The sequence below is a fragment of the Uranotaenia lowii genome, chromosome 3, assembly GCF_029784155.1.
Source record: "Uranotaenia lowii strain MFRU-FL chromosome 3, ASM2978415v1, whole genome shotgun sequence".
Lineage (NCBI taxonomy): Eukaryota > Metazoa > Arthropoda > Insecta > Diptera > Culicidae > Uranotaenia > Uranotaenia lowii.
The window spans coordinates 211586528-211602646 of record NC_073693.1 but is presented as its reverse complement, the minus strand read 5'-3'; the positions used below and the strand labels follow the sequence as shown (position 1 = coordinate 211602646).

Here is a 16119-nt window from a genome sequence, read left to right as displayed (position 1 = left end):
AAGCTACCGATTCACCATTCTTAGATGGATGGTCTAGATCAGTTGTTTGAAACTTTTTTCACTCGCCGCCCCCTTTTTCAAAATTTTCGAGCTCAACGCCCTCCTGGGCAAATTAAAAAAACATTAGAAAAATATAATCTGGATTGTTGAAGAACCAATAGCTTTTGGCTTTATGTTGTTGTCTTTCTGCGGCGAAAAAGGTGGACAAGGTGCTGTACAAAATCTGATGGCAGGGGTTAAGCGTAAGGCCCGGCAATTCGGATTTGGAAAAGCGGAAGCCTAACTGAATATTTTTCCTGAATTTTATACTAAACTTGAAAAAGAAATTTAATTTGATATTTTAAATAAACGATTTCACCGATTTACACGCGTTTTCCCTTGACCAAATTTTGACCGTATCACCCTTTAAATACTAAAATCATGAGCTTAGCTGTGCAACGAATGGCAAATCACCCTAGCAACTTTAAAGCCGATATCGGTGCTTCGATCGGAGTTACAAGCAGTTTTGATGGGACTTTGTTGGAAACTCCCGATTGATCGCAAATTTCTGTGGACCGATTCACACACCGTTCTTTCCTGGCTACGATCAGACAGCCGACGCTATCATTAATTTCTAAGGCTTCACACAATGGAACCGGCTGCTACGGACTACAGCAAGTTTTCTACGAGCGGTGAAACGGTTTAAAAAAAATGTCATTTTCTGGTTCAGTTTAATTTTTCAAAATACAAATTTTTTTCTCGATAACCCAGTTTCAACTTTCTCGCATGTCTTCTATTCTACAAAAGTAATTAGGGTTGCCTAAAATCCACAACGCGCTCTTCCACTGTTAGTGTGTTAACTTTTCCAAAGCTCAGAACAACATGAGTTGAACCGAGCTTTGCTCCTAACTGTAAGCCGCACGTGGTTCGAAGCCACGTGGTTGGGACAAAACGCACGTGCTAGATGCAACCGGTGTCCATGTTTATCAACAGTAGCACGTGCTTAGAAACTCTCTGTTTAGTAAACAAAGGCATGCGTATTGGCGACCCATGGGAGCGTAAGGATGTTCGTCTCTCTGGCGTTATCGATTTTTCCAAAAGCTTCAATTCAGCAGCATCCTTCAAGATTTTTCTGACATTGTGCTAGGTGTTGGATATAAAATTTTAAAATAAGAGTTGTTATCGAAGTTTTTTGGTTTTGATGCTTGATCGAAAGTGTTAATAAATCAGTTTAGAAAATGAATTTTGCGAAATTTCTACATTTTAAGCTGTGTTTGTTGAGTTTGATCGCTTTGAGTTATGCTCAGGGTGAGTTTTACCTAGAATGCATAATGTGGGTGTTGGTCCATTAGAATTTTCTTATTTCTTGCAGCATCCGTAGTTCACATTGAAGCAAATCCAGACGCAAAAAGATTGTATGATGATTTACTGAGTAATTACAATCGTTTGATTCGGCCAGTTGTCAACAATACGGAAACATTGACGGTTTGGCTCGGGCTTAAACTATCTCAGCTTATAGAGGTTAGCTTGCGGAATCAGGTTATGACCACCAATCTATGGGTGAAGCAAAAATGGTTCGACTACAAACTCAAATGGGACCCAGAAGAGTATGGCGGTGTGGAAATGTTGTACGTCCCATCGGAACAAATCTGGTTACCGGATATTGTGCTGTACAACAATTGGGATGGTAACTACGAGGTGACGTTGATGACCAAAGCTACGCTGAAATACACTGGTGAAGTTTTTTGGGAACCTCCAGCCATCTACAAATCTTCATGCGAGATGAATGTAGAATATTTTCCGTATGATGAACAAACATGTCTGATGAAATTCGGTTCCTGGACATACAACGGTGCTCAAGTTGAGTTGAGACACCTGGATCAGGTGATTCATAAATGTTGGATCTTCCGGAACCCTAGCTTAACCTTTTCCTTATTTCAAGGTCCCCGGAAGTAATCTTGTGCAGATTGGTATTGATTTGAGCGAATTTTACCTGTCTGTAGAATGGGACATTCTAGAAGTTCCAGCGAGCCGCAACGAAGAGTATTATCCCTGCTGCCCTGAACCTTTCTCTGGTAAGACTGGCTTTCTTCTTTAATTTAAAAAAATATACAGGTTAATTTTGTTTCAGATATTACTTTCAAATTAACCATGAGACGTAAAACGCTCTTCTATACGGTGAATTTGATCATTCCATGCGTTGGTATTACGTTTTTAACGGTTCTAGTATTTTATCTACCCAGTGATTCAGGCGAAAAGGTAGTTTAACGATAGATTGACCCGAATGTTGTGGTAATTTTTAAACCTTTCCGTTCCAGGTTACACTCTGTATTTCAATTCTTGTGTCGCTGACTGTGTTTTTCCTGCTGTTGGCCGAGATCATTCCACCGACATCGTTGGCCGTACCGTTACTGGGGAAATATCTTCTGTTCACTATGATACTGGTATCCCTTTCGGTTTGGACAACGGTTTGCGTTTTAAATGTTTGGTACAGGTAAGCACCGAAAACTAATTCGGCGCTAGCTTTCACTGATTCTTAATTGGTTCGTGATTATGATTCAATTTCCTAAACAGGAGCACATCGACACATAAAATGTCGCCCATAGTTCGGCGGCTGTTTTTGGAAATTATGCCGAAAATAATGATGATGCGTCGCGCGAAATACGCTTTGCCCGATTATGACGATTCCATGGTTAGCAACGGCTATACAAACGAAATAGAAATGAGGTAGGTAGAAATATACTCAGTTCTTATATTCAGCCTTCACTTACATTGAACATTTATTTACAAAAATGAGCGTCAGGATGAAATTTCATCAGACGAAGAAACAAAAAAACTCTTTGGTTATAACTCTAACACAATATTTTGAGTGATAGGTTAGCTGATTTTTAAACTTACCCAACAGTAATAATATGATGGAATATATATTTCAGCAATTTGACAGCTTTTAGTGCAAGTTATCGTTATTCTGTGATTTTATTTTTTTTCTATTTCATTCACTTTTTTCTGTTTCCTGCTATTAGCATTCAGCTAAATGTGGTAAAGAGAGACAAAAATAACAGTTATGAAAAAAAAATATGAGAGTTATTCACGACGTAATTCCAATACCAAAATTGTAGTTTTTTGACAAGTGTCAAATACAGTCGAATAACTTTTAACGCGCTCAAATACTCTTATCCTTTGTAGCGGTCGCACCTTTTTAAATTTTAATTTTGTCGAACCGTGCAAAATGCATCGGTTTTGCCATTTGTATGCAAGAGGTACGGATCGGTCCGATGCCTTTATCGAGACTTGCATCGAAGGTTGAATTCCAGAGCTTTTTCTTTCAAGGCTAATCCATAAAGCTTTGCGAGGGGGTGGGAAAGAAATAGAAAGGCCCGAATCACGATTGAAAAACGAGCGACGAATTTAGATCGCCAGAATCCCGAAGAATTTGTAAAGATTACTCGGGATTAACGTACTTCCGCCTAAGGTCAACGCCCGAGATTGCTTTCCCTGATCTGAGGGTAACACTGCAATCATTTCTATCTGGTTAGTGAAAGCAGTCAGTTGTCAGAATCAACTCATCAACCGGGACTTTTCAAGTTTTCTGACATACTTAATGGAATTTTCACGTTTTTTAACGTTTCTGAATCCATAAGAAGCATTGTTAGTGCAATGCTTCCTATGGTTAAGACATTTTTGAAGCAATTGATGCAAACTTGGCCCCTTCTTTCAGTGTTTATCTCTCTCGATGGCTAATTTACGCCGAGAGGTCGGAGATATCACTGTTTTACAGTGGAATTGTCGTAATCTCGTCCCTAAACTGGACCCGTTCAAATTTTTACTTCATGAAACTAGTTGCGATATTTTTGCGTTGTCCGAAACTTGGCTTTCTTCACAATCTAACATCTCATTCCACGATTTTAATGTCATACGTCTAGACCGCGACGATTCTTATGGAGGGGTGCTTTTGGGGATCAATAAGCACCACTCCTTCTATAGAATCCACCTCCCTTTATCAGGAGGAATTGAAGCTGTTGCATGTCATACAACTATAAGAGGTAAGGACTTATGCGTTGTCAGTTTGTACTGGCCTCATAGAGTTGCAGTGGATCGACGTCACCTAGAGGACCTGTGCTCAGTGCTCCCTGAGCCAAGGTTGATCCTGGGTGACTTTAATTCGCATGGAACTGTCTGGGGAGAACAAATTGACGATAGTCGTTCTACTCTTATCTATGACATTTGCGACAGTTTCAATTTAACAATTTTGAACACGGGTGAAAAAACACGAGTACCTAAACCTCCTGCAAGACAAAGTGCAATTGACCTCTCACTCTGCTCAAACTCACTATCATTGGATTGCCAGTGGAAGGTAATCCCTGATCTCAATGGTAGTGATCACTTGCCAATCAAAATTACAATCACCAATGGGGTTAGCTCTTCAAACACAATAAATATGACATATGACCTTACAAGACACATCGACTGGAAAAAATACTCGGACGAAATAACATCAGCAATCGGTTCTACGAATGTTTTACCTCCTGCAGAGGAGTACCACTTTCTTTCACGTTTAATACATGAAAGTGCACTTTGCGCTCAAACAAAACCCATCCCAGATTCATCAGTTCCCCGAAGGCCTCCAAACCCATGGTGGGACCAGCAGTGTTCCAAGCTTTATAAGGACAAATCAAAAGCATTCAAAGATTTTCGGAAATATGGAACTCTCGCCCTTTTTGAAGTATATGTTTCCCTTGAAAATCAGTTTAAAAAATTGGTCAAGGGGAAGAAAAAGGCGTATTGGAGGAATTTTGTGGGTGGCTTATCAAGAGAAACATCCTTGAGTACCTTGTGGAGAGTGGCACGAAGCATGCGTAATAGATCATCTACGAATGAAAGTGAGGAATATTCACATAGATGGATATTTAACTTCGCACGGAAAGTCTGTCCAGATTCTACGCCTGGACAAAAAATAATCCGGGATGTGCTTCCTGAAAGGTGTGGTCTGGATTCCAGTTTTTCGATGGTCGAATTCTCACTTGCCCTCCTCTCTTGCAACAATTCAGCTCCGGGTATTGATAAAATTAGATTTAACTTGTTGAAAAACCTTCCGGACGCCGCCAAATTTCGCTTGTTAAATTTATTTAATCAATTCTTGGAGCATAACATTGTTCCCCAAGAGTGGAGACAAGTGAGAGTTATCGCTATCCAAAAGCCCGGAAAACCAGCGTCCGATGCGAATTCGTACCGTCCAATAGCGATGTTGTCTTGTATACGTAAATTGATGGAGAAAATGATTTTGTTTCGTTTGGATAAATGGGTAGAAACAAATGGTCTCCTTTCAGATACTCAATTTGGGTTTCGAAGGGGCAAAGGAACAAACGATTGCCTTGCTTTGCTGTCTTCAGAGATACAAATGGCGTACGCAAAACGTGAGCAAATGGCTTCAGTGTTTCTAGACATAAAGGGAGCTTTTGATGCAGTCTCAATAGAGGTGTTGTCAGACAAGTTGCACTCCCGGGGTCTGCCTCCACTATTGAACAACATCTTATACAGCTTGCTTTGTGAGAAACATCTGAACTTTGCTCACGGAGATATTGCAATTAGAAGAACCTCCTACATGGGCCTCCCACAGGGTTCATGTTTAAGTCCACTTTTGTACAACTTTTACGTAAGTGACATCGATAGTTGTCTCTCTGAAGGCTGCACTCTAAGACAACTTGCAGATGACGGCGTGGTGTCTGTCACAGGATCTTCCGAGTCTCATCTGCACAGACCTTTACAAGATACTTTAGACAGATTGTCTTCCTGGGCGTTGGGGTCTGGGATTGAGTTTTCCCCTCAGAAAACGGAGATGGTTGTTTTCTCTAAGAAACATAGACCTGCTCAACCGAAGCTTCAACTCCTAGGCAGAACGATCACTCAATCGAGGTGTTTTAAGTATCTTGGGGTTTTGTTTGACTCCAAGTGTACCTGGAGAGCCCACATTGAGTATCTGAAAGGAAAATGCCAACAAAGAATAAATTTTCTCCGATCAATCACAGGCACCTGGTGGGGAGCCCACCCAGAAGATCTTTTAAAATTGTATCGAACAACCATTCTTTCAGTGATGGAATATGGTAGCTTCTGTTTCCAGTCAGCTGCCAAATCTCACCTCATCAAACTCGAGCGTATCCAATACCGTTGTCTCCGCATCGCAATGGGCTCTATGCCCTCAACGCACAACATGAGTCTTGAAGTTTTGGCAGGAATACTCCCTTTGAAAGATCGATACAATCTACTATCACTTCGGTTCCTCATCAGGTGTGAGGTCATGAACCCATTGGTGATCGTTAATTTTGAAAGGTTACTTGAGCAAAATTTTCGAACAAGATTTATGTCTGTATACTATGTCCTCATGTCAATGCAGGTAAAACCTTCTTCGTACTCTCCAACTCGTGTTTTCAGCCCACACTACGATAATTCTTCTGTCCAGTTTGATTTGTCTATGCAGCAGGAAATTCGTGGAATCCCGGATTCGCATCGCCCACTTCTGATTCCAAGAATTTTCGAAGCTAAATATAGACACGTCGATGCTGACAAAATGTACTTTACCGATGGGTCTCTAATTGAGGAATCAACGGGATTCGGAGTGTTCAACGAAACAACTAGCGCCTCTTATAACCTCCAGTCTCCATGCTCTGTGTATATAGCAGAGTTAGCTGCTATTCACTGGGCCTTGGACAGCATCGCCTCACGGCCTGTTGGGCACTACTACATTGAAACGGATAGTCTAAGCTCAGTTGACGCAATACGATCAATACGACCGGGAAAGCACTCGCCGTTCTTCCTAGAGAAGATACGGGATACTTTGAGTGCTTTAACAAGACGTCGCTTTCCCATTACCTTTGTTTGGGTTCCCTCTCATTGCTCGATAGTGGGCAATGAGAAGGCAGACTCTCTGGCAAAGGTGGGGGCGACGGAAGGCGACACGTATCCACGTGAAATCGTCTTCAACGAATTCTACTTCTTGGTACGAGGGAACTCTCTTGTCAACTGGCAGCGCAAATGGGACGAGGATGAGGATGGTCGGTGGCTCCACTCGATTATCCCAAAGGTAAGCCTTAAACCCTGGTTTAATAGGTTGGACCTGAGTCGGGATTTTAATCGTATATTTTCCCGTCTCATGTCCAATCATTATTCCTTAGACGCGGTACTCTATCGTTTTGACATTGCTGGCAGCAATTTGTGTAGTTGCGGCCAAGGTTACCATGACATCGAGCATATTGTTTGGTCGTGTGAGGTCCATCTTGTCGCCAGAACGAATTTAATAGACTCCCTTAGGGCCCGAGGAAAACCATCTAATGTTCCAGTGAGAGATGTACTAGCTGTGCTAGATTTGGACTACATGTTCGAAATCTACCTTTTTCTAAAAGCTATCGACCTTCGTCTATAATTTCCTTTTTATTTTCATATTTCCCTTTCTATCTTCCTTTCTCCTCTCACAAAGTGTTAAGTTAAGAAAACAATTGTAAACAACAAAATCGATTTTGGCTCTTTAAAGCCTAAAGGTATGAGCCGTTTCAAATAAAGAATTGTTAAAAAAAAAAGTGTTATTTTCTCTAACTTCCTTGGTCTACACAGAAAAAAAATTTGAATCCTTAACAACACTGAAATTGAAAAACCTTTAATATTACATGACGTTGAACGCAATTTATTGATGTAAATTTATAGATTGAAAAAAGTTGAAACCATAATAGCACTGAATTCGAATGACATGAATTTTACTTGACACGGAACGCGACTATTTGATGTAAATTTACATCACATATGATGTAAATAAAAAGAAGCATCACATATGACGGAATTTTCAGTGCGAATTAAATATTACACGTCTTAAATATTTACATGTCTTTCAAATTTTACACGTCTTTTGAAATTCATAGACGTGTGATATTCAACTCGCTCTGAAAATTCCATAATATGTGTTACTTCTTTTTCGTTACATCATATGTGATGTAATTTTACAAATGTTTTTGGTCGCACACAATTCTTAACAACACTGAATAAGAAGTTTATTAAAATTACACGTCATGGAATGTGATAACGACATTGAATTTGTGTTTAATCAATATTACATATCCTGTACATGATAATGTCATGTAAAATTATAAACTGTCATGAACAGGACTATAGACAAAAGTAAACAAAGTGTCAAGTCAAGTTGTGCACCAAAGTATTTGTTTTAAGCAGTTTTCCCGCGAGTGAGGTTCCCGGAGATCTTCGTGAAGCAGGGATGCGGTTCCGTAAGCGGCTCCACGTTACTGAACTTAGGATCCGGGGAAGAAAATGAAAGGGTGAAGTGAATCCTAATAAAAAAAAATTGCGTGCTAATGCTTAACAAATTTTTGTCGCTAAATAAAATAAATTAAATTTGTTATAAAAAGGTTTAATTTTTATGAAGAGATGAGAAAATTTTATTATTGAATCATATAAACAAAAATAAAACAAAACAAATTCCAATTGGAAAGTTTCTCTTCCAATATTCAGTGAGATTATAATTTACAACATTTTTATTTTACACGTTGCAAAATTTTACATCATTTCTATTTTACACGTTGCAAAATTTCACTGGCGTGTAATTTCCAACTAGCACTGAAAATTCCGTCATATATGATGCTTCTTTTTATTTACATCACATGTGATGTGATTTTACAGATTTTTTTCGTTGTGTGTAGTCAGGAAAACGACTCTAGCTTATGGAGGTATTACACTCTCACTTGAAGAGGTTTAATAAAATTATTTTATGCAAAAAGCAAATAATTTGGCAGCGTGAGACGTTTTTAAGCAGAGTTACACCTCTTTTTCATCAGAAAAAATATTGGTTTTTCAATGTTGTTGTTGTTGTGTATTTCTTCGTTTTAATTGGTCTGAGGAAGGAAGCATTACATCGCAAGTGTTAAGTTTTTAATTCATTCTACGTTAAGCTGTTGCTTATAGTTTCCGAAATCTAAGGTCTTAACCCTGATAAAAATTAATATCTTACACTCAAACAATTAAACCTCAGCCCTGTTTTATACATGGTTTCTATATTCTCACGAATCATTAGTACAAATGTAACAGTCATTTGTACTAAAGATTCGTGAAAATATAGAAAAAATGTATTATTCAGTTATTCAGTTATTCATTGTTTTGTTTAATTTTTTTTTTTTTAAACATGTCTTTGGATTTGTACAAAACAAAATTAACTGGATTTAGGAAATAACTAAATATTTTCCGGCAATCTGATGATTTTAAGTTGTGTTAGACAAATCCCCATTCAAGTTGATTTTATAGTATGTTTTGATGCATTGTTAACATCTATTATATAAAATTCTCTTGTAACGGTGTTTGTAGTACTACTCCTCCGAAATTACCCAAACGATTGAAATGAAATTATTTTTACAATATTCTGTAGGCATGCGAATCGGTTTATATCGAATAAAAATAACAGAAAGTCGCATCAATTGTCCGTAATAATTAAATTTGTAGTTTTTTGAATGAAATTAAAGTCATGACATCCATTTTTGGAGATTTTCTTTACTTCGGGCGCCGGGCGATTTGTTTTTCGTCTCCATGGTCGTCCAAGGCGTCGCAAGCAAACGTCGAGAGAGGATGGTAACGATGGCATAGCATACTGATTAGTTGAAATATTTGGGCGCGCATTTCTAAACCAAGCATAATTTCAATGCATGTGGTAGCGATATGAAGCCTTGATGTGTTTTTTTCTTCTTGATTCCTAGATCATTTGTACAGCATATAGTAATGAATGACGCCCAGTTTGATATTTTGCCAATCAAATCACTACCACTTCAACGATTTAAAAAAAACTATTTTAAGTTCAGCAGAAATTGTTGTCTGAAAAATATGAACTTAGTACTGATGCATATAAAATTATGGTATGACTCTTTGCGGACATTTGAAAAAAAGAAAGTGGGAAGATTTACATACAATTGTGTAATCCAATACGCTTAAAAGGTTAGTTTTGATTCATATCAAAAGCAGAAAAAATAATAAGATGTTTTTGATAGAAATAGATCGGAAGCATTTTTTGAACATGCACAAATGTACTAAACTGATGATGTATCAAGCGCCTTTAAAATTTTTAAAACAACATAAAAATCTATGAAAATTAAAAAACTCATGAACAAGAGCCGGTCCTTTAGAAAGATTATATATAATTGATGTATTTAATGGCCGAACTAGATAACTTTTTGATTTTTGCAAGCATTAGTGAAAGTTTTCAATAAAATAAACCATTTTTTTATATCAAAAAAAGTGAGGATATGCATTTGTTGTAATAATTTTCAATTAAGAAAGTATACTAGAGCAAGTGCATACGATCATCATTTGAAAAAAATGTATAAGTTATTTCCTCATTTTTAAATTGTTGGCCCCAAATAAACAATCTGACTAAATAATCTCGAGGTAAATCAAGGTCTTTTGGCTTAACAGCTTTCAGTGAAATTTAAGTACGAAATATAAATTTATTCCGGAGAGAATTTGCAGATTTATTAATAAAACTAGATAAATAAAAACAAGTATTTAGTTCTTTTTAAAGTCTTTTCACTGACGCATCTGAAAACGAGCTATGGGTTTTCACTTACCCTAATAAATGTGACAAATAAATTTTTAGGTTTTTCTTTCTCCCAACATATCTGAGATTGTTATGAAATTTTTTTTTAAAGAGAATATGAAATTTGAACTGTGGTGATATCCAATTGTACTATCCCCGGTGTTTCTTTATTTAAAATTAAGAATTAAAATAAAAAATGCACATAATTTTACTTAAGTTTTTAGTGATTTTGACATTAAAAATTTCCAGAAATTTAAATGAACTCATGAAACCATCGTAGCCTGAACAGATTATTTCTTTTCGATCTATTTAATTTTTGAAAATCTGCTTTTCAGTTATATGTTATTGAATCTGGAAAATATCACATAATCCTAAATGAAATCGTAGATTATCACCAACAATGTTCAGGAAATTTTGAAATCAGAACATCATTTGCTTTAATCTAAATAAAAAAGTAATTTGCAGTATACAAAATCGCCAGATTTCATGCCATGACAAGTGCTGTTTGGGAACACTTCAAGTTGAAATGTGTCATAGTTACCCGATCAGGAGGAAAAAACAAAATTATATCAAGATGAGATATTTTGATACTAATTTTTTTTCTATCCAAATGAGTTATTATTCAGTACTCGTAGGATGTTAAAATATCTCAAATTATATCAAACAATCTATGCGATCATAGCTAAATTATATCAATTTTAGATATGCTCTTTTCAAGATTATATCTCGTTCAGATAGCATAGTTTGATATTGGGCCGAACAAAACCTATCAAAATTATAACTTATCAAGATATGAGTGCTTCGAGAAAAATTTCTAGTGGAATGTCAATAATCCATATTATTTGCTAAAACCATGTTCCATTTTTGGTTTCCCAAAAATTGGATCCAATTTTAAGGATCTGTTGAGCGAAACTCATTAATGCACGGTTTGGGCCGTTGACTTCGATGTCCGTGTTTCAGAAAAAGTTGTACATATATCAAAATAAGATATAATCATTTCATTTTGGGACAACCCGAAAAAATTCTTTATCATTGAAAATTATCTCAACCCCATTCAAGTCTGTCAATCAGAGTAAGATATAATTCAGATTGGAGAAACTTGAAATCTAAATTTTTCAGTACTTAATTATAACTGAATCAGATGTAAATATCTTGGTGAGATACGTTTGAGTTATTATTTTGATATGCTCTCCTGATCGGGTATAAGTTTGGAATGTGATGATTTTTTTTTAACATGATTTTGGTGAAAATATGGATATTAATTCAAACATCTTCTAAGGGTACCCGATCAGGAGGGAAAAACTAAATTATATCAAGATGAAATATTTTGATACTAATATTTTTCCCATCTAAATGAGTTATTATTCAGTACTCGTAGGATGTTAAAATATCTCAAATTATATCAAAAAATCTATACGATCATAGCTGAATTATATCAATTTAAGATATGCTCCTTACAAGATTATATCTCGTTCAGATAGCATAGTTTGATATTGGGCAGAACAAAACCTATCAAAATTATAACTGATCAAGATATGAGTGCTTCGAGAAATTTTTCAAGTGGAATGTCAATAAACCACATTATTTGCTAAAACCATGCCCCATTTTTTGGTTTCCCAAAACTTGGATTCAATTTTATGAATCTGTTGAGCGAAACTCACCCGATCAGGAGAGAATATCATAATAATAACTCAAGCGTATCTCACCAAGATATTTACATTTGATTCAGTTATAATTAAGTACTACAAATTTTTGAATTTTAGGTTTCTGTTATCTTATCTTATCTTATTCTGATTGACAGACTTGAATGGGGTTGAGCTCATTTTCAATGATCAAAATTTTTTTCGGATTGTCCTAAAATAAAATGATTATATCTTATTTTGATATACGTACAACTTTTTCTAGAACACGGACATCGAAGTCAACGGCCCAAACCGTACGTTTAGGAGTTTCGCTCAACAGATTCATAAAATTGAATCCAAGTTTTGGGAAACTAAAAATGGGGCTTGGTTTAAGCAAATAATGTGGTTTATTGACATTCCACTAGAAAATTTTCTCGAAGCATTCATATCTTGATAAGATATAATTTTGATAGGTTTTGTTCTGCCCAATATCAAACTATGCTATCTGAACGAGATATAATCTTGTAAGGAGCATATCTAAAATTGATATAATTTAGCTATGTTCGCATAGATTTTTTGATATAGTTTGAGATATTTTAACATCCTACGAGTACTGAATAATAACTCATTAAGATAGGAAGAATATTAGTAGCAAAATATCTCATCTTGATATAATTTAGTTTTTCCCTCCTGATCGGGCATAAACGTACGGTTTGGGCCGTTAACTTCGATGTCCGTGTTTCAGAAAAAGTTGTACGTATATCAAAATAAGATATAATCATTTTATTTTAGGACAATCCGAAAAAAAATCTTGATCATTTAAAATGAGCTCAACCCCATTCAAGTCTGTCAATCAGAATAAGATATAATTCAGATTGGAAAAACTTAAAATCGAAAATCTAGAGTTCTTCATTATAACTGAATCAGATGTAAATATCTTGGTGAGATATGTTTGAGTTATTATTTTGATATGCTCTCCTGATCGGGTATGGATGGTGAACAAAAAACTGTTTGAAAACGGTTAATAAAAAATCTCCTCTAATGTTTTTTATTTCTTCAGCTATAAAAAATATACCATCCAAAACTATTTGGGAGCTGAAAGCGCTGCGTTAGGCATAATATTAAGCAAATACTCCAAAAATTGTCCCGATTTTCCAAACTCTATTTCCATAAAGTTTCAAATGCAATAAATTCCAAAAAATGATAAACTTTTTATTTCGATTAAAACCTTAATGTGAACTTGAACAAAGCAAAATAAATCAACTAAATGTTATACAATAAATGAAACATACATATTATCAACATGCAATTATTTATGGAACAAGTTACAAAAAATAGAATTTCTATGCACACAGTATGCCAAGTTGGATGATTACATCGAGTGCTGAAAAAAATTGAATTTGCAACGAGAACCTGATACCTGATCATTTGGCGATATACAAAAAATCCGAATTAAAGAGAAGTATATAAAAATTATTCATGTAAGATGCATGTTAGATTTTTTGAAGGTTTGTTTTTGATGATTTAAGTAAAGAACAGTAGAATTGAGTTAAAATTCTAAGGTTTTATTTCGATAGAGTTTAGAGGGTCATTTCGAGTAAACTGAAAGGAAGAAAAAGTAAAAATAAAACTAGCACATGTTCATAAAAGCGAAAGGATTGACAATTCAATATTTAATGCTTTTTTTAAATTAATCATCGAGGAAAAAAATGGAAAATGAACGCCAAGTTTAACACGGTAAGACGAAGTTTACCGGGTCTGCTAGTATTTCTATAAAAATTATACTTTTTTTTCTAGAACTCTATAGAAATTCTAGAAAATTTATATTGGCTGAAAAGTACTATATCATAGTTTCAAGATCAATTTAATCGGACTTTTTTTTTGCAAAATTGTTGAAATTGTGGAGCAAAACAACGAATAGGTGCCCAGTTCGTTAGATTTGTTTTAAAAAAATCATGGAAGCCTGTAAATTTGAAACGAAAAGACTACATGTTACAAGACGCCGAAGTGTTTGCCATGATTTCTAATCGGTTAACAAGTTTTGGGATACAATTATTAGAAATTTTAAGCCTTTTATATTGATTTTTTTTATTCGCCATGATTTTAAATCAAAAACGAGTATAAAAAATATCGGAAAAATCATCATTTATAACCGGGAAAAAACCTGGGAAAACCGGGAAAAACTTTGGAATTTCAAAACAAAAAATCGCTAGCAACCCTGAGCCTAGTAATGTTATGTGTACTTGTGCAAATTTTTTGGCGTTCTGTCAAGTGGATTTTGTGTTAGCATCCAATAAAAAAAATTTTTGACTTATATTTTTTGGGCACCACATGAGCCATCTATAATGTATACTTTGATAGTTCTTATTTCAAATCAAGGCTTCTTGACGTTTTCTGTTTTCTAAACCCTTTCTTGACCCTCAAAATAATTTGACTTTTTTAATGTGGTCAAAGTTATGAAAATTTTAGTCGACTGTCCTCTTTCAGGACGAAATCAACGTATTTGACTTTTCATCACTCCACCACAGTTTTCGCGTAATGGCACGAGTCCAGATCCAACCAAAACAGAGTGTTAACATTGTGGGACCTATTGAAGTACATTGCCGGCCAAAAGTTTGGGATCACCCCTTCAAAAATATGAAGATGTTGATCGGCCATATCTCAGCCATATTATTAGATATTGGAATTCTTTTAATCTCATTCAAAAGATAGTGTGCAAAAACCTTCTTTGTATGTATTTTACAAAATGTTAATATTGAGTTTATATGACTTAAGTTTAGTTTAAAGTTGGGACATTTTTCAAAAACCGAAATTTAAATTCCAACCCGATCATCTGAGGGTGGCGGGACCAAATTTTAAAATTTGAGTTGCATTCGAGTTGCATTTTTCATACTAATTAAAATACATTTCCTTGATTTTGTGCGAAAAATTTGCAATGTACTTAAAATATATAAAACAGCTACTTAAGTCATCGTCCAAAAGTTAGGGATCACCCCTTAGTATGGTGTAACGGCCAAAATTTTGGGATCAGTCTTCTAAAACATGAACTTTCATTTCACGCGTATCTCTGTTACCAAACAACGTCTGGAATGCTGATTTGGAAGCTAATGAGTTGAACTTGCTTTATGAATGTTTCGTTAGTATATTTCTGAAGACTTACTTTTTTAGAACTTTAGCTAAAGTTTCATCCTTTTTTGATGATTTTCATCAAATAGTCCGACCGTTGAAAAAATGTGCAAATTTGTTTTGACCATAACTTAGTTGTCTTACAGGCTATTGCAAATCGAATTGGCTTATTTGAAAGCTTGAACAATGCACTGTTTTTTATCTGCTGCTGTTTTCTCCGTTACTGCCGCAAGTTCCAGGAGGATAATTCTTGAGATTTTCTGGGGATTTCACCTCCCGGATTGGCCCCGGAACACAAGAATCACTGCAACATTAGACTGAGTCGATTTGGGGTCATTTGGTTCAAAACTCACCGGTATTTTTTGCAGAATTTTTAGTAACGTTTAAGTAACGAAAATTGAATATTTTGTACTGAAAAATCTACATCATTTTTGTTTCTTCTGTGGGGCCGAGCCTGCTTATGGGTTTTGTGCCAATTTATAAATTCTCGAAAGGAAATTTTCCGCTGAACTACTTTGTCGAAGACCTTAACTTTGTATCTTATAAGACAAAAAAGGTATTAGCTGTTTAACAGGTGTATGTCCTTTCGAATTGATGAACAATAAATTCAATTGACACCACTGCTGGTGCCTAGCGAGGTATTGCATGACTACTTTTCATGAAATGCTTTGCGAGGCACAAGCAGTGATGTAAATTGAATTTATTGTTTATCAATGTCAAAAGACATACCACTGTTGAACATCTAATAACTTTTTTGTGTTATAAGGTACAAAGTTAAATAAGGTCTTCGATAGAGATGTTCAGCGGTAAATTTTC

The 16119-nt window shown here is 35.6% G+C and overlaps 1 protein-coding gene across 1 annotated transcript in view; it reads left to right on the top strand.

Moving 5' to 3' along the window:
* The first annotated feature begins 1098 nt into the window (after positions 1 to 1098).
* The window catches only part of LOC129758654 (acetylcholine receptor subunit beta-like 2), a 56978-nt gene continuing 41957 nt past the window's right edge, over positions 1099 to 16119 (top strand). The window contains exons 1-6 of the mRNA XM_055756217.1: positions 1099 to 1287; positions 1352 to 1863; positions 1922 to 2054; positions 2111 to 2238; positions 2298 to 2473; positions 2554 to 2706. Coding sequence (XP_055612192.1) covers positions 1218 to 1287; positions 1352 to 1863; positions 1922 to 2054; positions 2111 to 2238; positions 2298 to 2473; positions 2554 to 2706 — 1172 coding nt within the window. The 5' untranslated portion in view covers positions 1099 to 1217. The remainder of the gene's footprint in view (positions 1288 to 1351; positions 1864 to 1921; positions 2055 to 2110; positions 2239 to 2297; positions 2474 to 2553; positions 2707 to 16119) is intronic.